Source organism: Theileria orientalis, chromosome 4 (assembly GCF_000740895.1).
Source record: "Theileria orientalis strain Shintoku DNA, chromosome 4, complete genome".
In the NCBI taxonomy this organism is placed as follows: domain Eukaryota; phylum Apicomplexa; class Aconoidasida; order Piroplasmida; family Theileriidae; genus Theileria; species Theileria orientalis.
Window position 1 is genome coordinate 726,523 of NC_025263.1, and position 20,764 is coordinate 747,286.

The 20,764-nt window shown below is 41.2% G+C and overlaps 6 protein-coding genes across 6 annotated transcripts; 3 read left to right on the plus strand and 3 right to left on the minus strand.

Annotated features, from left to right (window-relative positions):
- Window positions 1–288: 288 nt before the first annotated feature.
- On the plus strand, window positions 289–3,071 carry TOT_040000337 (uncharacterized protein; the record flags this gene model as incomplete). The annotated part of the gene is given in 10 exon segments (XM_009693964.1): window positions 289–356; window positions 386–475; window positions 507–630; window positions 700–864; window positions 879–1,178; window positions 1,293–1,457; window positions 1,513–1,654; window positions 1,742–2,326; window positions 2,356–2,699; window positions 2,796–3,071. 10 exon segments carry the CDS (start codon window positions 289–291, stop codon window positions 3,069–3,071), a joined length of 2,259 nt encoding a protein of 752 aa, XP_009692259.1.
- A 105-nt stretch (window positions 3,072–3,176) lies between these two features.
- On the minus strand, window positions 3,177–4,300 carry TOT_040000338 (mitochondrial carrier protein; the record flags this gene model as incomplete). Its single annotated transcript, XM_009693965.1, has 2 exons — window positions 3,177–3,215; window positions 3,353–4,300. 2 exons carry the CDS (start codon window positions 4,298–4,300, stop codon window positions 3,177–3,179), a joined length of 987 nt encoding a protein of 328 aa, XP_009692260.1.
- A 292-nt stretch (window positions 4,301–4,592) lies between these two features.
- On the plus strand, window positions 4,593–9,159 carry TOT_040000339 (leucyl-tRNA synthetase; the record flags this gene model as incomplete). The annotated part of the gene is made up of 11 exons (XM_009693966.1): window positions 4,593–4,845; window positions 4,877–5,100; window positions 5,131–5,787; window positions 5,871–6,350; window positions 6,525–6,772; window positions 6,980–7,714; window positions 7,775–7,850; window positions 7,944–8,163; window positions 8,287–8,425; window positions 8,555–8,674; window positions 8,835–9,159. The coding sequence occupies 11 exons, from the start codon at window positions 4,593–4,595 to the stop codon at window positions 9,157–9,159; spliced, it is 3,477 nt and encodes a 1,158-aa protein (XP_009692261.1).
- Window positions 9,160–9,573: 414 nt separating this feature from the next.
- Window positions 9,574–10,947, minus strand: TOT_040000340 (conserved hypothetical protein; the record flags this gene model as incomplete). The annotated part of the gene is made up of 2 exons (XM_009693967.1): window positions 9,574–9,744; window positions 9,808–10,947. The coding sequence occupies 2 exons, from the start codon at window positions 10,945–10,947 to the stop codon at window positions 9,574–9,576; spliced, it is 1,311 nt and encodes a 436-aa protein (XP_009692262.1).
- A 506-nt stretch (window positions 10,948–11,453) lies between these two features.
- Window positions 11,454–15,667, plus strand: TOT_040000341 (uncharacterized protein; the record flags this gene model as incomplete). The annotated part of the gene is made up of 8 exons (XM_009693968.1): window positions 11,454–11,730; window positions 11,832–12,100; window positions 12,136–13,237; window positions 13,332–13,506; window positions 13,712–13,897; window positions 14,209–14,537; window positions 14,682–14,877; window positions 15,580–15,667. 8 exons carry the CDS (start codon window positions 11,454–11,456, stop codon window positions 15,665–15,667), a joined length of 2,622 nt encoding a protein of 873 aa, XP_009692263.1.
- A 1-nt stretch (window position 15,668) lies between these two features.
- TOT_040000342 (uncharacterized protein) lies at window positions 15,669–20,605 on the minus strand (the record flags this gene model as incomplete). Its single annotated transcript, XM_009693969.1, has 11 exons — window positions 15,669–15,675; window positions 15,843–15,932; window positions 16,052–16,677; window positions 16,709–16,831; window positions 16,863–17,514; window positions 17,670–18,436; window positions 18,474–18,533; window positions 18,620–18,834; window positions 18,873–19,752; window positions 20,141–20,197; window positions 20,351–20,605. The coding sequence occupies 11 exons, from the start codon at window positions 20,603–20,605 to the stop codon at window positions 15,669–15,671; spliced, it is 3,732 nt and encodes a 1,243-aa protein (XP_009692264.1).
- Between the last annotated feature and the right edge of the window lie 159 nt (window positions 20,606–20,764).

Below are 20,764 nucleotides of genomic sequence, written 5' to 3' on the forward strand. Positions count from 1 at the left end.
ACGCAAACAAATTTACAACGGAGCAGCTGGATCTGCTGAACACGTACAAAGGATCCCCTATATACTTCAATTAGAACTCAAACATGACTGTGCCGACGGAGGTCGGCCGTAGTAACAAGAGCCATTTATAATGTCTTAATGCTTTAAACCCGAGAGTTAATATGCGTAACTACATCATATGATTATATTTATGGATAATAAGATGATGGATGGTTTCAGATAAGAAAATGTGTGGTTGCACGAGGAAGATGAAACAGAAACAGCGTAATTGTAGACCAGGACAGATCAATGTATAAGGAGGAGAGCATTACGTTCGACAGTGGTTGGAAGAGGTTGAAGCTGGAGTTTATAGACAAGTAAGTCCGCTGAAAACGACAACGTTCAGAATCGAGAGAAACCTGGAAACATATGACCTAAACAACAACGACGACAGACTAATAAAGCTGAAACCGAATGAATACATCACATATTACAAGTAGGTCGGAGTTTGCACAATTCTCTTTCAGACTCGTGTATGATATGTGTACACAGAAAGATTCCAACTACTCGGAAATGCTGTACAACCACCTGGGACAGTCACTGGGCGAATTCATTAAAAACAAGGTTAAAAACGTTATTTTAGAAAGATGTGTGGACATTGCAGATTAATTTACGGTTTAAATGTATGTGTAGATGTGCGTGAACCTGCATCGCTGTAAGGAAGACGAGGATGAACTGGTTCAGCTGATATACCAGTACTGGGTCAAATATAAGTCGTACATAAACATATTGAAGGGGATATTCTCGTACTTGGACCGATTTTACGTTCCCTTGGCACTGCAGCCGACAGTATACGAATACGCAATGGCGATATTCCAGAAACACGTAATACACATTAGATATTGAAGCAACTGAAACGTAAATTGACTGAATCCCTGCAGGTGTTTGACCCTTACAAGGAAAACATAAGGAAGTATTTGTTGGATTCGTTGGACGCGAAGAGGAGGGGCGACGACCTAAACAACTCGCACGTGTCGGCAATAGTTGAGATGTACAACAAGCTTGATTCGACCGTAGGACTGCAGTACAAGGAGGACCTCGAGCCGCAAATCCTGGAGAGATGCAGCAACTACTACAAGAAGATAGCTCCAATATGGATAAATGATCTATCACTGCTGGACTACATGTACATAATACAGGTAATGATATAGAGTGACTATTAAGCCACATACGTAGTTAGCGTACTGCAAACTCTTACTTAGTATGCTGCTTGTTACAATTTTGACTATATTCATTCATAATAACCAACACAGTACTGCATTGATGACGAGTTGGATTACTGCAACAAGTACCTAAACAAGAATACAAACGAATCAATATACAATACGATACTGACGAGCTTACTCTACAACCAGCAGGATAAAATAAACAGTAAACTAAAGGAGTTGAATACACTTTTTGACACATATCAAACTAATGTTAGCATATTAACGCTAGTAAATAAAAGTACAATGAAACTAATAAGACTTATAGGATCTGAAACTGATATACAAGTTAACACACAAGTTAAACAACATAAATGAGCGAATAGCAAACTCGCTGAAGGAGTATATACTAGGTAACATAAAGGAGAACGACAGTGATCACATGATTAAGTTTTATAACAAGTATTTGTGTAAGTCGCATAGATGAGGAATCGTTTATTTAGTGTTAGTTTAGTGCATATTGCAATAAAATGCTATTAAACTGACAAAATATACAGATTTGATTCAATTCTCATTCGATAACAACAATTATATTTTAAACGTGTACCATAGCATTTTTAAAAGTTATGTTAACAGTTCCCAGTTTACAAGTCAACTTCTGTCACTCTTTCATGACTACATTATCTCAAAAAGCTCTGAAGAAGGTGAAGACGAAGGATTAGAGGAGTCTGGTAGTAATGCCAACACCAATGGCAGCAACGCTGAAGAAAATAACAAAGGCCATCGAGTGGATGACTATGTAAACGTATACAACCTACTGGACGATAAGAATGATTTCCTGAATATCTATAAAATGAATATGTGCTACAGACTCTTGACAGGTAAAAGTCACATTGATCAGGAGACCAGGGTATTAAATAAGCTCTCGCACGATGAGCCTAACATTAATCACCTGTATAAGATGTTAGATGACATAAAGAAGTCCAACAAATTATACTGGAACTACGTATCAAACAAAGGCTCTGATATGGACATTGATACCAATCAGCAGTTAGGGAGCATGGGCGATGAACAGGGCGTCACCCTAGTAAAGCATAACAAATTCATTGCCATATGCAGCGTGTATTGGCCAATATCGCCAAGTAAGCAGTTACATAAATTACAATCATAGGTGGATTCGAGGATGTGAGGGCGAATGAGATATTTTTAAACGACTTGAACGAGTACCAGCAGTACTATAAGCAAAATAACAAGTTTAAAAGGTTTCAGTACCTGCACGACTATAGCCCCGTGGAGATGGTTTATGAATACAGGGATCACTCCAGCAACGACAACACGTCACCTGATGCGAAAATGCCTGAAAGGAAAATAACGTGTAATATACTACAGGCAACTCTGATATTGATGTTCAACAAGGTCGATTCTATTAAAACGGATCTGGTACTTTCGGAAATGAACATTAAGTACGAGCAGCTGATAAGGATTGTTGAGTCGTGCCAGGAATTTTTTAATTACGTTAGTTTTCACATTCTAGATCCTCCGTAGCTCACCAGACTTCCTGGTTACACACTATAACATCCAATGCTTTATTTAAATTCAACCGTTTCTTAGGACAACGACGAACTAAGTGTTAATTACGAGCACCTCTACAGAAACAGGGAACTTAACCTAATAAATAACATATACAAGCCTCTACTGACAACAGGGAACCGCGGAAAGGTTAAACACAGGGAAACTCTGCTGGAAAACTACAACTTAATCGATTCCGTGATCGTCAAGATCATGAAGAAGTACAAAAAGTTAAACCAGAGTAACCTTTTGAACATCCTGGACACCAACTTCAGAAATTTACACGTCAGTGTAAACTACACTGAGCAGGTGAGTTAGTTTAATTAGTACTCTACCTAGCTGTTTCAGGTACCACCTAACACTGTTACCAGCACCTTAATCACACTGACCATTTTTTAGTTAATACTCGACAGGGTTAAAAACCTAATAGCTAAGGACTACATTGAGCAGGTTGATGATCAGCTCGTTTACATACCGTAGCAGATTAATGTACAATAGCAATTGCGTGTATGCGGTGAGTTACTATACATTTGTTGTGGGCTAATGCACCTTGACGTGGAACTGCGTAGAGTTCAATATTGCGATATTCTGTGGTACACGTTCGACGACAGCGTCAAGAGCGTCTCGTAGATCGTGAACATGATTCCTCCTGACAGCGTCGACCTGACCAGCTGCACCGGGAGCCCCGAGTACATGCCCTTGATCCGGTTCTTCTTGTAGTTCCAGAACAGAATGCGCGATATTGAGTACTTGGTCACCTCCGTGTTGTGGCACTGCTGCATCACGCGCGTGACGTAGAGCGGGTAGCAGACCAGCGTCGGGACCAGGCGCGATATCATTCCGTTTACGAAGGGCTGCGCCTTCTCGGCCCTCTTCAGGTGCGCCGGCAGCTTCAGCGACGACAGCTTGTCGTAGATGACCATCAGGAGCGTGTGGTGCGACACTGCCGACATTGACACCGACAGGCCCCGAAAGCTCGCCCTTATGCCCCCGCGCTGGGCGATTGTGCGGATCACGTAGTTCAGCGCTCCTCGGTACTGCGGCCACCCGTCTATCCGCGTCTGCGCGCTCTGCAGCTCTATTGCGAGCCTCGCGTTCCAAAACGGGTGCAGAATAACGCTCGTCATCAGGCTGCTGGTCGCGCTTCTCGTGAGATTGACAGAGGTTTTCGTGGTGTCCTTGAACAGGTCGTAGTGCGAGAGCTTGTCGTAGAAAAACCTGAACACGACCCAGCCGCTGGCCGAGAGGCAGACTGACGAGGCACACCCGCGGTACATGGACCTGATTCCTCCCGCCTTAAAGGTCTTTAGAATCTCCATGACTTTGCTGCGCTCCGACTTGATCCCGTGGTCGTAGACGTTCATCGATTGTATGGTAGTCCTCAGCACCGCAAACGGCTGTAAAATTATATTCGTAGTCCCGGCGGCCACTCCGTTTATCACAGCAGTTGCCGTGGCATACTTCTTTATAGCTTCCCTCTTGTCGATGGGTTTTAAATCATTGGAAGAAGTGAGAGATGAGCCGTCTGAATGATCCTTGTTTTCCATGATTAAAGGTCCATTCACATTTTAGAGAAGAGATGTGTGTTTTATTTACAGGTGTATTACTCTACAATTAAAATTTATCATCATAATAAACACAAAACTCAAATCATGTGTTAGACAATATAATAACTCAAAATAACTAAATTCAACTTACATCATAAAAATATTTTACACAAATAGTTATGAGTCAATTCCATATAAATATGGTACTGATAATATGATTAATCGGGTCATTCCCAAACTCGATCACAACAGGCACTTAATATTTTTATTAATCAACAGATTTATTTAATAAATGTCGAAAAGGGCTCACCTTTTGGAGAATGAATCTAAAATTCGTGCCCTGTGGCAAGAAACCAGAGTGTTTGAAGCCAATCTTCCTGCCAACAGGAGTAAAGATAAGTACTTTTGTACATTTCCTTACCCTTATATGAATGGAAGGTTACACATAGGCCACGGCTTCACCGTTTTGAAATCTGAATTTCAAGCTCGTTTCCAAAGGACCCAGGGCAAGGTCGTTTTGTGGCCATTCGGCCTACACTGCACAGGTACTTTTGAAACGATTAATAGTTGAGTTAGGAATGCCCATCATGGCCTGTGCGGATAAGATAAAGAAAGAGTTGTTAGAGGTGAGTAAAAGAATAAATAAAACGCCTCAGTTAAACTCCGGTTTATCAAATCATCGCAACGAAGATCCTCTAAACGGCACTGAAAATGAAGAAGAGCATTCGGCAGCTTCAACGAAGGACGTTACCAAATTCTCTTCATCGCGCTCCAAACTCAAGGCAAAGTCGAACACGAACGTGAGTGTTGGCTTAAATAAGAATTTGTAGATGACGCAAATCGATATAATGAAGCACATGAACATAGATGACGAGGAGATTCCCAAGTTCGCAAACCCGGACCACTGGCTGGTGTACTTCTCGCCGCTGGCGATTCAGGACATGAAGATGTTCGGCCTGTCGGTGGACTGGCGAAGAAGCTTCATAACGACGAACAGGAACCCGTACTACAACCTGTTCGTAGAGTGGCAGTTTGACAGACTGAAGAGACTCGACAAGCTGCTGTACGGCTCAAGGCCATCCATATTCAGCAGACTGACCATGCAGACTTGCGGAGACCACGACAGATCAGAAGGAGAGGGAGCCACGGCGCAGGAGTACACCGTAATTAAGATGAAGCTCGACGTGTCGGTCAAAAACCCGTTTAAGCAGTTCCAGGGCAGATATGAGCACTACGCGGAGAAGCTGAAGGAGAAGAGTGTGTACCTGCTGGCAGCGACGCTGAGGCCAGAGACGTTTTACGGACAGACGAACCTGTTCGTGTGCCCAGAAGGGGAGTACGAGGCGTTTTTGGGCTTCGAGGCTCCGAGGCTGAGCTTTAACTCAGTGGGCGTCGTTGAGACAAAAATGGCACTGAGGGAGGCAGTGGACCAGTCTGAGTGTGTATACCTAACATCTAGAAGATCAGCACTAAACATGGCACACCAGGTACAAAACGCATAAGTACTTATGAATTTAGACGAATGCATTAAAGTAAAAATGTATATTAACATTCTAATCACGATTGTTAGGGCTTGACGATATTAAATGAAAAGGCAACGCCAGGAAGCGACTACGGAGAAGATGAACTATTTAGTTTGCAAAAGTTCACGGGCATGGATTTGATAGGAACCAGCGTGGTGACGCCACTTAGCGTACACAAGTCAGTGTACGTTGTGCCGATGGTGACGGCAAGTATGCACAAGGGCACGGGAATAGTGGGATGCGTCCCCTCAGATTCGCCAGACGACTACGTAGTGCTGTCGGAAATGAGGAGGAAGGGAGCCTACTTTAAGGAAAAATACAACGTGTTGGAGGAGTACGTGAGTTTGGAGGAGGTGCCGATAATCGATGTTCCAGAGTACGGAACGTGCATGGCAGTGAAACTGTGTAACGAGAGTAAAGTGACATCACCCAAAGATCACCAAAAGTTGGAAGAATTGAAAGAGTTCGTGTACAAAAAGGGGTTTTACACAGGAGTGATCAACGTAGGCCCGTATAAAGATCAGAAGGTATGGAACTAGGTGATTCATTGTTAGACTTTTAAGTCAATTAGGTGTTTATAACAAAAAATTACAAATCAGTATGATATTATTGCACATCTAGTCAATATAATTTACAAGCAACTTGTTGATAACTCATTGAAAATAAATGACTACATATTAACAAATTGACAAAAATAATAGGTTGTGGATGTTAAAAATAAAATTAGAGATGAAATGATAAGAAATAAGCAAGCGTTTATGTACTATGAGCCATCAAAGAATGTAGTGAGTAGGTCAGGAGACGTGTGCGTAGTAGCAATATGTAACCAGTGGTACACTAAGTTCGGAGACGAGGAATGGAAAAAGAACGTAATGGAACAGCTGAAAAGAAACAATTTTACATGTTACAGCGAATCGAGTTTGAATCAGATGAAACACGTGATCAACTGGTAAAATATAAGTAGAGTTAATAGAAATAGTTAGCCAATTGCTAATAATAGTGTACACATGTTTATACATAGAATGTAGGTAGATAGAGTGCTTGTGAGCATAAGTAGGTATATAGAGTGCTTGTGAGCATAAGTAGGTAGATGATTAGGGTAAACAGTGGCAAATAGAATAAGAGTATTTGAATCTGGATGATAGTAACAATGTAGGTTGGATAACTGGGCATGTAGCAGATCGTATGGACTGGGGACGCTGCTGCCATGGGAGGACATAACAAAGAATAGGAATATACTGATAGATAGCCTGTCGGATAGCACAATATACATGGCCTACTACACAGTCGCACACTACCTGCAGTCGGATATATTCGGGAATAAGCCAGGGCTCTTGAACATGAGCGCAGAAAGATTGAATAAAACGCTGTTTGACTACGTGTTTAACATATCGGACAAGTTTCCAACGTTCAATGATAAGTCACACGGCACAGATGGCGCTGGTTCAGATGGCAGTACTGATGGAACCGGAGAGAAAATTGATAAACAGACAGTGGAGACGATAAATCAAATGAGGGAGGAGTTTAAGTACTGGTACCCAGTGGACGTGAGGTGCAGCGGAAAGGACCTGCTGTTCAACCACCTGACGATGAGCCTGTTCATACACGAGGCGATCTGGAGAGGATGCAGCATTGAGTACATGCCAAGGTCGTTCTTCTGCAACGGACACGTGCTGGTCGACTCGGAAAAAATGAGTAAGTCAAAGGGGAATTTTTTGACAATCGAAGACTCGATCAACCTATATACAGCAGACGGAACGAGAATAGCAATGGCAGATGCAGGAGACTCGCTGGACGACGCAAACTTCTCGAAGGAAACGGCAGAATCCTCAGTGTTGAAGCTGTTCAACTTCCTGCAGACGTCAAAGAATGATATGGCGACAGGAACCGCGTCAACGGCATGTGAGCGAAAAGACAAAGAGGGAGGCACCCACAGCAAGGATGGAGAGAGGATTGGCCTGGAACGAAGCCTGAATGAAATGGAAGAGGAGCTTAAGGATGGGCTGAAGCTGGCAAAAGGCCCAAAGGTGGAGTTGAACGGAGTAGCTAAGGCGGACCACGATAAAGTGTCAGCGCTGGAGTCGGCAGCACGGGTAAAATCGGATGCCGAGGACGTGGAGCTGAATGGATATATAGAGTCGAATGACCTGAACCTGTTTAGCAGGGCGGTGTTTGAGAACGAAATTAAGAACCTGTGCGACACGGCGAAGAGGTGCTACGAGAACTTTGTGTACAGAGACGCGCTGAAGGCAGTGTTCTACGACTACATAGCGATAAGGCTGGAGTACCTGCAGCTCTCAAACGCTGTCACGAGCTACGAGTCGCTGAGGAAATATTATGGTACTGAAACAGATAGACAGATACGTAGATATAACCATATACAGATAGACAGATACGTAGATATAACCATATACAGATAGACAGATACTAAAAATTAACAGTAAAACTAATATTAATTTTCAGAAACATTCTGTGTCATTGCAAATCCAATAGTGCCGCATATGTGCGAGTATATCTGGAACTACGTGTTGAATAAGAAGGAGCATCTAACGGATCAACTGTGGCCAAGATTTGAGAAGCCAACAAACAAGAGTCTGCACAAGTAAGTATACTTACACGTGTTTACACTCGGATAGTATGGTTATATACACGTATTCACATAAATATTTTAGCATACTGGTTTAACGTATTATACCAACGATGCCGTTATGGTTTTAATAAATTAATTTAGGCTGCTTAAGTTGCTGCACAGAAACCTGGAAGAATTTAGAAAAACAAAGGAGAAGTCGCAGTCGTCAAAGAAGAGTAAGGTGGCTCAGACGTTCGACAAGGCCCTAATATACATATCAAGGTTGGCACTATACTATTTCTATTTACAAATTACAATTTGATACTTAATATTTACAAATTACAATTTACGGATAGTGGATCATGGATCAAAAAACATGAATATACCAGTTAAAGTAGATTAGATAATAGTCCACGCAACGTGATACTAATATTGTTTTTAGGGAATACCCTGAGAATATTAGGAATGTCATCGTGGTAATGAATGAAATGAAGATACTGGAAAGCAACATGACGGAAAAGGAGGCACTGAAGAAGCTTAACGAGAGTGAGATGATGAGGAGTTGCAGCCCTAAGGATAAAAAGGTGCTGCTGGGATTTGCAAGCTATCAGCTGAAGCAGCTGTTCACGATAGGACAGTCAGTACTAATGTTGCACCTGCCGTACAGTGAATACAAGCTATACCAGCTGCTGGAACCATACCTTAAGACAACACTGGAAGTTAAAGGTACACGGTTATGCCGAATACTAACTATCGCAGTCAGATAGATAGTTACACACGCTATCTATCATACAACCAGCCATTGGTCAATTATTAGTTAAGCTTCTGTTAATTGAATTTAACAATTGTTTAGAGGTGTTGGTGATGTATAATACTGAGGCATTCTCCGGAGATACCACGGAAATTAGGCACTCGGCGTTCCCAGGGAAGCCATCGATTTTATACTATAACTAGTGAATGAGTGGCATTTAGAGCGTTTATGATCAACACAGCTGGTTTATTAAACATAGTACAGCGTTTATATATATTTGAAGTGATATTACACACACCCATACATGAATACGTGTATTGGTATTCGATACTTAGCATAGTTTATACCAGGTAAAGTATGCTGTTTACAATATTTATTTTATTTTACAATTTGTAACCTTTGTTAATATTACACAGTTACCCCTGCAAATTCAGGTGCTTTTCAGAAATCTTGCTACGATGAGGGTTATGAGGTTGCTGAGGAGAAGGCTCGAGCCAATAGTGGCGAGCTTGAGCTCGTTGGAATTCACCTCGTTGACGAGGTACGACGCGTACATGCCCAGAGACATCCCGAGGATGTCGAAGATGAAGCTGAACTCGTCCTTGAAGCCGTTCACCGGGAAGGGCTGCTTGTCGCCAGGGCTCAGCTCAACCAGGGGGCTTACTTCCTTCTGGTCGTTCAACCAGTAGGACGTGGCGTAGTAGTGCTGGTTAATCGCAGTGCTGGTCTGCGTGAACATCTGCTTAAACACGTGGTTGACCGCCAGCAGCAGCGCCTTCGGCTCCAGCGCGTTCAGGTTTATGAAGAAGTCCCAGAGGGTCAGGAGGCTGAACCCTAGGGTGCTCATGAGCCTGTACGCCCGCGGGTTGTCAGCCACGCGAATGCACTTGTTGAACCAGTAGAAGTTCAGCACGCGCGAGACCAGATCCTTGAAGAGGCTTGCGAGCAGCAGCGTCGACAGCTTCGTCTTGGCCAGCTTGCTCCTCAGGAATCCCACGACGTTCTTGTCCTCCTCCGCGTCGGCCACGCTCAGCGGCTTCACGTTCAGCGCCACTGTCGAGGACATTGAGAGGAGTGTGCGCTCTAGCATCTTCCAGTTGGTGAAGCGTACGGCTTGCTCCGAGGCTCCACTAGGGTACAGGGCGCTGGCCACTCCCTGCTTAGCCTTCTTCAACTTATCGGTTACCGAAGCCCAGTCTCTTTTCAAGTTTAACCTCGACAGCAGCGTTTCCACTGCTCCTTGATCGTGTTTTACTAATTTACATGATGCCGCTGTGCCGCTCTGAGTCGAATCACTCGACTCACTGTTGTTTAAACCAGATTCAACTGCCTCAGTTTTATTTTGAGCATAAAAACCGCCAACATTGGCGTTCTTGTAAACAGAACCGTGGTTTTGAGATAAGGATGTTAAATCTGGAGTGTTTTGTGTGTTACGATTTAACTCATCACCAGTTTCTGATTCATCAATATTGAAATCTGGTGAATTTTCTTTATAAAACTGCCCATCTAATTTATTTAATTCATCTGTTTTGTCTTTATTTAAATTTAAAGTCTTTTTAGTGAGTCTAGAAAGTGTAACACCCGGTGATCTTACGAAGGCCGGATAGTTAGTATAAATAAACCTCGAACCAAGTACACCGCCTGAATTAAGATACCGATCATTGAAAACAACATTGTTTCCTTTAATGATTTGGCCAAATTTTAAATTTTCTGATATTATGTTACACCTGGGATTGATGGAATGTGCCAGAGTTAAAAGACATAAAAATATGATCAAACGTTTAAATTCCATATCACAACCCATCAAACCATAATTATATAACAAATGTGCCCAATTAAACCCGATTTTTATTCAAATGTGTCGACAAAAAAATGTTCAAATTGTTATAACTCTAAAAGCTTGAAATCACACAGAGTGTCTAAGGATTCCATTGGATCTAATAAGTGGATCGAATAAACCCCTTATTTATATTAAAACGTATGGCGATTAGACAAATTGATAGGCCCAATCCTCACTATATAAGGTCGTATATTTCTGGAATCTTGTGGCACCACCCCATCAATCATAGTTAAAAGTTCATTAAATAAGATTTACATCGTAACATATACATAACCATTTTTATTTATTTTTCTTTGATTTTTCGTGTATACTATTTTCTTACAATTGCAACCGATCATTTCACATCTTGGTCGTAGTTGTAAACACAACAACAACAATTACAACCATTTCTTCAAACACCATATACCTACACCAATATATGTACAACCAACCACTTAGATTTAATATATTTGACACCTATTTCTTATAAAATGCAGGGAACTAAGCTTAGAGGTCCCATCGTAGCATGTGCGCTCTTGGGAGTAGTTTGTGTTTCCTCAATCGCATATTACTTCTACAACAGAAGAAAAAAAAGGTCGCTTTTGGACCGCTTGAAGCAGGCGTACACGGGTGATCACGGGTTCTTCGATAATGATGATTCGCTGGAACAAGAGGAATCCTACGACCTCCCAGAGCCTTCTGAATACTCTGATTATCTGATAGTTCAGGCCACTAACCAAGATAATCAGCTAACAGCCACATCTTTGGGTAAGGACGCAGCTACTGTTTACAATTGGCGATATCACAGCCTATCCTCAATATTTATACTCTACGCAGTTTCTAGTAGCTTGTGCAAATAACTTATTTAGATAAAGGCTCAAAATACGATGACTTCGAAGAGGTGGCGTACATCGAGGACGTTTCCGACGAGGGGAGGTCCAACAAGGGGTACAAGATACTCGCAAACAAGGCGGTTTCAAAGTCGAGGCCAAATGCGCCAAACCACACACAGGAGGCTGACCGTTCAAATAGATCATCGGATAACACTAAGAAGGAAACTTCGGATGAATGGACACTTATTGATGACTACACAAACATAGACGGCAGTGCGGAGGAGCTGGTCTACGTGGAGAGCACTGTAAGTGTCCGATCATATACTAATTAATTATATAGAATAATACTTTTTCAGAGGAAGTGGACGTTCAGAAAGACAAATCTGTTCCACTAGCGTGTGAAGAGATTGTGGTCAGTTCTGAAAACGTCGACTGCTGTAACAGCAGTTGCGGCACTGATGAATGCTGCCATACTAATCCTCTTGACAATTGTAACAGTGAAAATGGACTTATCGAGGAGGCATTGTCCACTGATCCAGTTGATACCAAGGTACCTGAAGATCCAATTGAAGAGGTGCCTGAACAACTAGTTGACAATGAGGTGACTGAAGAGTCTGTTGATACCAAGGTGCCAGAACAACTAGTTGATGACAATGAGGTACCCGAAGAACTAGTTGATGACAACGAGGTACCTGAAGAGCCTGTTGATATTAAGCTACCTGAACAACTAGTTGATGACAACGAGGTACCTGAAGACGAGTCACCTGAGCAACTAGGTGATATTGAGGTGCCTGTAGAATCAGTTGATGAAGAGTTGCCTGGAGAAATCCTTGATGTCGACTTATTTGTAGAGCAAGTTGATGGAGAGTTACTTGGAGAAATCCTTGGTACCAACTTATTAGTAGAGCAAGTTGATGTAGAGGTACCCGAAGAGCAAGTTGATACCAAGGTGCCTGTAGAACAGGTTGACAACGAGTTAGTTGAAGAGGCACCCGAAGAGATAGTTGATAACAAGGTCCCTGCAGAACCGGTTGTTATCAAGTTAGCCGAAGAGCCAGTTGATGAAGAGGCAGGGGAGGAGGCAGAAGTGTTGTCAGATAACAGCATGGATCAGTTGTATGATGCGAGTACACCAGAGTTGACGAAGATTTACTTTAAAAACTTTGGATGCAGCCACAACATATCGGACGGAGAGTATATGCTAGGGCTGCTGGTGGAGTACGGATACAAGATAGTCGATACCATGGAAAAGAGCCACCTCGTTATCATCAACAGCTGCACAGTAAAGGGGCCGAGCGAGGAGGCCATGGTAACCATGATAAAGTCGGCGGTTATGTCGTACCTGCCAGTCGTAGTGTCAGGGTGCGTGCCACAGGCGGACCAGAACAACCCGGTGTTCAACAACCCGCTGATATCACTCCTGGGGATTACGCAGATCGACAGTGAGTTCAAGTTACACAGATGATAGAATAGACAGATATGAGTAGCACAGGATACTAACATAGAATAGTAGTGACAAAGATAAACAATGAGTAGGAATCGTGGAGGTGGTCGAGAACAGTTTGCAGGGAAATAAAATGGTGTTGCTGGAAAAGAAGGATTTGCCGCGGTTGGATCTGCCGAAGATAAGGAGGAACAAGCTGATAGAGATCATTCCACTCTCGACGGGGTGTCTGGGCTCGTGCACATTCTGTAAAACGAAGCACTCGAGGTACGTTCTCAGTTAAGTATTAGTAAGGCCAGTGGAATTTGATAATAGCTACTAGTTATTGTATTTATTAGTTTAGTGCTATTTACTGATTATTTTTTTATATATTAGTTTTATACAATATTTTGAATATGCATATAATCAAATGGCTTTTATATTAATTATTTTGTTATTAAAACAAGTTAAAAGATGCTAAATACATGTCTAGAGGGGTGCTGGGAAGCTACGATATCGAGATCATTCTCGATAGAGTTGAGAGCTGCGTCAACGAGGGAGTTAAGGAGATATGGCTAACCTCGGAGGATTTGGGCGCATACGGAATTGACATTGGGACGAACCTGGTAACACTGCTGAGGTCGATAGTACAAGTGCTGCCTCAGGGCACAATGCTGAGGTACGGAACAGATGCAAATTTATAGTAGTATAAGTGGTATTGGCATAACCACTGACACATATACCAGTAGTTAGACCTACATTGGAAATACTATGAGTAATTACATTAACACTTAAATAGTACGAGTAGTTACATTAACACTTAAATAGTACGAGTAGTTACATTAACACTTAAATAGTACGAGTAGCTACATTAACACTTAAATAGTACGAGTAGCTACATTAACACTTAAATAGTACGAGTAGTTACACTAACACTTAAATAGTACGAGTAGTTACACTAACATTGGAAATCTTATATTTTTTTTTTAGGCTGGGAATGTCGAATCCACCTTTTATAAAGAAGTACATCGATGAGATATGCGAGATTCTGCTCCACGATAACGTGTACGAGTTCATACACATCCCAGTGCAGAGTTTCAGCAACTCGGTGCTGAAGAAGATGAACAGGGAGTACAAGGTGGAGGAGTTTTTGCACTTGGTGAAGACGATAAGGACGAAGGTGCCCAACTGCATGATAGCGACTGACGTCATATCAGGCTTTCCAACGGAAAAGCCAGAGCACCACATGGCCACGAGGAATATGCTGGAGGAGCTGAAGCTGCCGGTAGTGAACATATCACAGTACTACGCACGCAAAGGTATGAGTAAAGCCTATTAACTATATGAGGTGGCACGGCTGCCTAACGACAACCTTATATAACATTCCAAAATAGCCACCATAGTTAAGATATATAAATAACACTTAAAACAAGTACAAGTAACCATTCTAAATAACTGTTCAGGTACAATCGCTTGTAAGATGAAACAGATTCCGAGCAAGGTGCGCAAAGGCAGGACCAGAGACATAACGAACGTGTTCATGTCGTACGAGACGAACTCGAAGTACAAGGGCCAGGTGATCAAGGTGTACTTCAACCAGATCAACTGCCACTATCAGCTGATAGGACACGACAAGCACTACGTGAAGGTGATGTTGGTGTTGCAGGTGAGGCACCGCGTCATAACCAAATCTAACACCAAAAAAAAGAAGAGTAAACGTAGAAATGCCACCAACAACGGTATCACTGACGCTATTACTAACGGTATTACTAATGGCATCATCGTTGGAACCAGCAATGGCATCACTAATGGTATTACTAATGGTATCAGCAGTGCACTCAGCCAAATGACCGTTAGCCGCAGTAGCAGTGGGAGCATTGACAGTGCAGGCACCGCTAACAGCTGTAACTGCACTTGTAAGAGGTGTACTAATAGCACTGCAAGAGCAGCCAATGGTAACACTGCTATCGACCTCAACGGCAAGGGCGACAATGTGAACGGTGCCATTAACAACGGTAACACTGCCAACAAGGGTAACAACGTAGTCACCAATGGTAGCGGTGTCATCAGCAACGGTATTAACGCTACCAAGGGTAACAACGTCAATGGCACCATTACCAACGGTGTCACCAGCAACGGTAACACTGCCAACAAGGGTAACAACGTCAATGGCACCATTACCAACGGTGTCACCAGCAACGTCAATGGCAGCAATGGCGACAGCATCACAGGCACCGATGGCAGCCACAACGACCTCGGTATCAGCGACAACGACAGCAGTGACGGTTATCTGTCGGATGCTATGCTGGAGAGTACCCCCAACATCTTCCGCGAAGGGAACTTTTCAACCATGGATAGCAGGCACCTCACGGATAAGTACTTTGGCACTGTGCAATACGTCAAGGTAGTCAAAACTACTAAGTGGCACCTTGAGGGGATCATCGTGTAAATTATAACCTTTTAATTTGTATACTATATATATATATGTGCGCAGGTAGACACTCATACATTCATGTCGCAATCGGAAGTGTACGCACATGGCACAGATGCAGATGTTGACACCGTGCAAGTAAATATGTGTGCGGGCGCACGATTAATGCTCAGCATTAGATTAGGAATTTAACAGCTTGACCCTTTTGATGTTGAAAACATATTCTACGCCCCTTTTGAAGGACAAGGCCACGTTGTCGTCGAAGAGCACCTTGTACGAGTCACTGAAAACATTGATTAAATGCTTGAATCAAATAGGTAGCTGAAACAATAATTTAAAAGACAGAGTGTATAACTGTGGATACGGATGACATAGCTGCGTAGTTCTATTGTTTGCGGTTACCCTAGGTAGTTGAAGTAGGCCACTTGATTGTGGTTGTTGAACTGGTAGTTCAGCGAGTCCTGCACCTCGCTGGGGAAGGGCGTCCACTTGTCCAGCTGGATGTACCACGTGTGCTGGTTGTAGCCGTGCATCAGGCTCGGGTCGTCAACCAGCTTATCGCCCTCGAGTTTCCACTCGACCATGCCTAGCCCAGGTGGCTGCACCCTTTCGAGGTACTTCTCGTCCTCGGCATCGTACTCGTACTCAAACTCGTCACTTGTGCTATCGGCGTCTGCCTCGTCAGCTTTGTCGGAGTCCGAATTGACATCGTTGGCCGTAGGGATGACATTAGCATTGGCACTAGTCTCAGCGTTGGCATTTGCATTGCCTTTAGCATTAGTGATAGCAATAGTCTCAAGATTGACATTAGCACTGCTATCAGCATTAGCATTGGCAATGGCATTAGTACTGGCACTAGCGGTGGCCTTATCGGACACATTCCTGGAGTTGGCAAATGTATTGTACCTACTGATGTGTTTTGTCATCTGCGCGCCCTTAAACCTCTTTATAAACGAATTTGCGTCCACGAGCCTCCTGTCTGTCACTTCGAACAGGTCCTTGGTGCTCAACAGTATCGTTTCCGTGGCCTGAAAGCAGTTAATTGAGATTGATACCCACGCCACTTACTGGGTTCACGTATTTTACTTCCGCCAGAATCGACTTGGGATAGTCTATCAAGTGCTGCTTGTAATTCTCCGGGTTCATGTCTCTGACGTGCAGAATCCCCTCCAAACATCCAAACTAAGCATAGCGTTTAACAGTGTTGGCTTACCTTGATTACTACGTAATAGGGCGTGTACTCCTTCACGTTGCCCTTCACTATGTCTCCTTTCCTCAGGTTCATCATTTGCATTCTCTTCAACGCCTTTTTTGTAGACAGAATTGGTATTTGATTTGCGAATTCGTACGATGAGAACGTCGCCGGCACTATCTTTCCGACCAGGTTTATGTCATACACTCTGGCCTTACCTTTGTAAATTTTACTCAACTCCAGTATTGGTATGAAGGCTATTTCACCGAACTCGTTCTTTTTCTTCATGTTTTCCGTAATATACATATCAAATGAATCAGACTCGTCTTCGTTACCATTCTCCTCCATTTTATCTTTGTCTTCTCCATCGCCTGCCTTCTCAACGCCCTCTCCGCCTTTCATCTCTCGTGTGTTAGTGCCATCTGAAGTAGTGATACCATACAAGATTTTTTCATCGACCGGTCCCTGTACGTATTGTACCAACACTCCCTTTGTATACCTTTGGAGTACCTTCACATAAAATATCTCATTCCTCTTTTTATGATTCAGAATGTTTTTATATTTGTGGTAGTTTCTAATTTTTTTCAGAGAGACCTTTATCTCATTGTCCCATATCTCATCCACCTCAAATATTAACTCGTCTCCTTCCTTAAAGACACTTAGAAACCCCTTACTATGCAATTGTTAACTCGTGATATTGTTAAAATGTGAGTATATTTGTATTCATCTATCTATTTATCATATATGAATCTGTTTAAATAAACAAATGTATCTATCACTATTTCTATCATAACATAACTACCTATATACTCATGCCCCCGTACTTACAGTGGCACTTCTGAGGGCGTGTTGTAGAATCTGTCCAGGGTCAGCTTCGCCAGTGCGTACGCGTGTATGTCCACTTCCACCGTCGATCTTTCCACTCTGTACACCTTCCCCTTCACCAGCTGCCCCTTGTACAATTTGTAGTCCTCAGTTCCAAAGTGCTTCAGGTTAAACCTTTTGTACGCTTCCTCAAACTTGTCAAAGCTCAGAATGTTCTTAAAGTCGTGGCCTATCGGCTTTATTTCCAACTCCTCTCCTTCCTTGTCTATCAACTCTCTAATCCTCTCGTGTTCTCCATATGCAGATTCTGACTCATTCTCGCCTTCTCTTCTCCTTTCTGGTACTCCATTCACACCTTGTTCATCCACACTCTCTTTATTTGCTGTTTCTACTAACTTTATTAACTGATTTGTCTCTCCTCTCTTCACATTACTTCTGTCCATCTCCACTATTTTATCTATTATTACATTCATATCTATTTCATTATCCTTCACCACTTCATTTACAAACCATGTATAATCGTCTGCAGTATTCTTCTTTCCGCTGTGTGTGTATTTATTTATCAGATTAATTATCTTTCCTACGTTTTCATTGTCTACATCGTTTAACCTCTCTGCTATTTTGTTAACCATTCTACTTATGTGCGATTTCCTCATTTTGGGCGGTATGAATGATGTAAAGAATCTTTGCACTGTTCCTTTTGTCAACTTTCCCAAGTCTTCTGCTGGATTCGATATTACTATTTCCTTCAATATTTTATAATAATTTTCGTACATTAATTGGTCTCTATTTCTCCAGAACTCATACCATATCCAATATGGCACTGGTCTTGGCGAGATTATTTTCGAAATATTTCTTCGATTCAAACTAAATGTCAATAATTACATGTACACACGCATTAAACCAACTGGTTAACTATAAACCTAACTGTCCTAAACCTACTTAAAATCTACATATTGGTTGAACAATTTATGATCCTCTTTATACTTCTCTTTAGCGATGTAGTTCGTTTCTAGCAACTTGAGGTATGTATTAAGGTATTCAAAGTCTATGTCGACCCCTGCCCTTCCTTTTTGGCCAGGCTGTGATTCTAATGATGAATGTTTGTGCAGAAATTCCAACAAATCGTTACTCAGATACTCTGTCCACTTATCCGCCTTATTCCCTTCTACACATTACTTTATACACACTCACTTAACAACTTACCATAAAAGTTTATCATATCCTTGAACAAGTTCTTGAATTTAAAATCGTTTGTCAGTTGCTGATATATTCTAAGGTTTTTTATCAGCTTAGCGTTAAATTCAAGGATTCTATTCAAGTAACTCCGGTTGTATTTATCTATCTCCTCGTATGAAGCTCCTCTATCCCTCATATCATTCAATCCCTTCAGATATTCTCTGTTCCAAGCTTGAAAGAAGATCGGCAGGTTATTCTCAGCTAGTACAAACGAATCAGTAAGAAAACCTTTCAATATTTCCGGACTCTCCTGATCTTCAGGAGCCACACTATTGCCCTGTTCCTTCTCGATTTTCTCTATATATTCTGACAGGTCCACTGTTGGTACTTTTTTTTCCTTTGTGTGAAGTCTCGTATAACGATCGTACTCCAGTATTGCTGAAATAAGTGTCTGGCAGAGCACATCTTCCAACTTATATTTATTTTTTTCCAGGTTAAACTTATTATCCTTATACATTTCGTAATCTCGCCCTATCAGTTTAACTTCATCTTTAATTATTTTTCCTGTTGGTGTTGTGTATTCTTTAAATGGGTGTGTGTATATATTTTCTACTTCATAGTAGTCCGACAACTCCATTTTCGGTTCAAAGAACAACTCTTTAATTTTATTAATTGAAATTCCTCTTTTCATCAATTCTTCCATTTCCCTAAGCAGATACACATCTGAGATATCAATTGGTTTAATTAAGCGTCCCAGGTCACTACTTGGATTATTTACCGTTGACCTTATTAAATCCATTTCTGGGCTGTTCCGTGAAAATTTGTTTGCACAAAGATTTAAATTTCTTTTTATGATGTAGTTGTTGTTTACAAAACCAAATATAAATCCCTTATTCAAGGAATTGAACTTGTTAAAATTACACAATACTATAGCAGATGTTATATTTAGAGCAACAAATAATAAAATACCAATAAATGGATACACACTTATATTTTTGGTACAAAAAACTTTAAATAAAAAGAAAAAACCCTTCATACTTCAATTTCAGTATGTATTAAATATGCGATACATTAAGCACTTTAATTTCATTCTAATGTACAGATTAATATCACAAACATCAAAAATCACACAATATATTATTGTAACAAATTTGACATTAAATAAGAGCCATAATATAAGTAAATTTATTATTACTCGGATACACACATTTCAACCCGATTTAAATATTAGGATTCTATAATTTAAACTTTATTAATACCAATTATTATTAGTTATCTGTTGTTCATATACTAACTATGTGCTGTTTCGTTTTGGAATCTTTAGATTCGTTTTTGTTTTTCAATGTTTTATACTACATATAATGTAACACAGAATAGTCAATATTTACATTGTGGATAGTTATTTACAACATTCAATCATTTCATCCAATGATGGATTTTTATATTAATTTGTCTGAAATCATTTTAGATTGCAAATCCTTTTAGATTATCCGATGGATGTAGACTTTTCTTTTCCGCTCTTGGGTAAAACACACACTCAGATAACAAACACCTTCCTTTACACTAAAAAAATCATCAAAATTCAAAGTTACCAGATTCATTGTTACGAAACTGAGACTTCCAGACCTATGTCTTTCCATACAACTGTTTATGCATCTTTGCTTGTCAGCTGAGCATCCAGTAACTGCCGCATCGGTTTTGCCAACTAATATCACATAAAGTGATATAAACAAGGCAATTGTATTTTTAAGTGAGGCCATTTTGTTTTAACTATAGGGAATGATAAATTTATTATTTTATTTAAAATTGAAAATCTTCTATATTGAAACAGAATTGATATAAAACAAACTGTTAAACTAAATTTAATTCAATCAATAATTTGTTTAATTCTTTTTGTATCATTATTGACTTGTAGAATT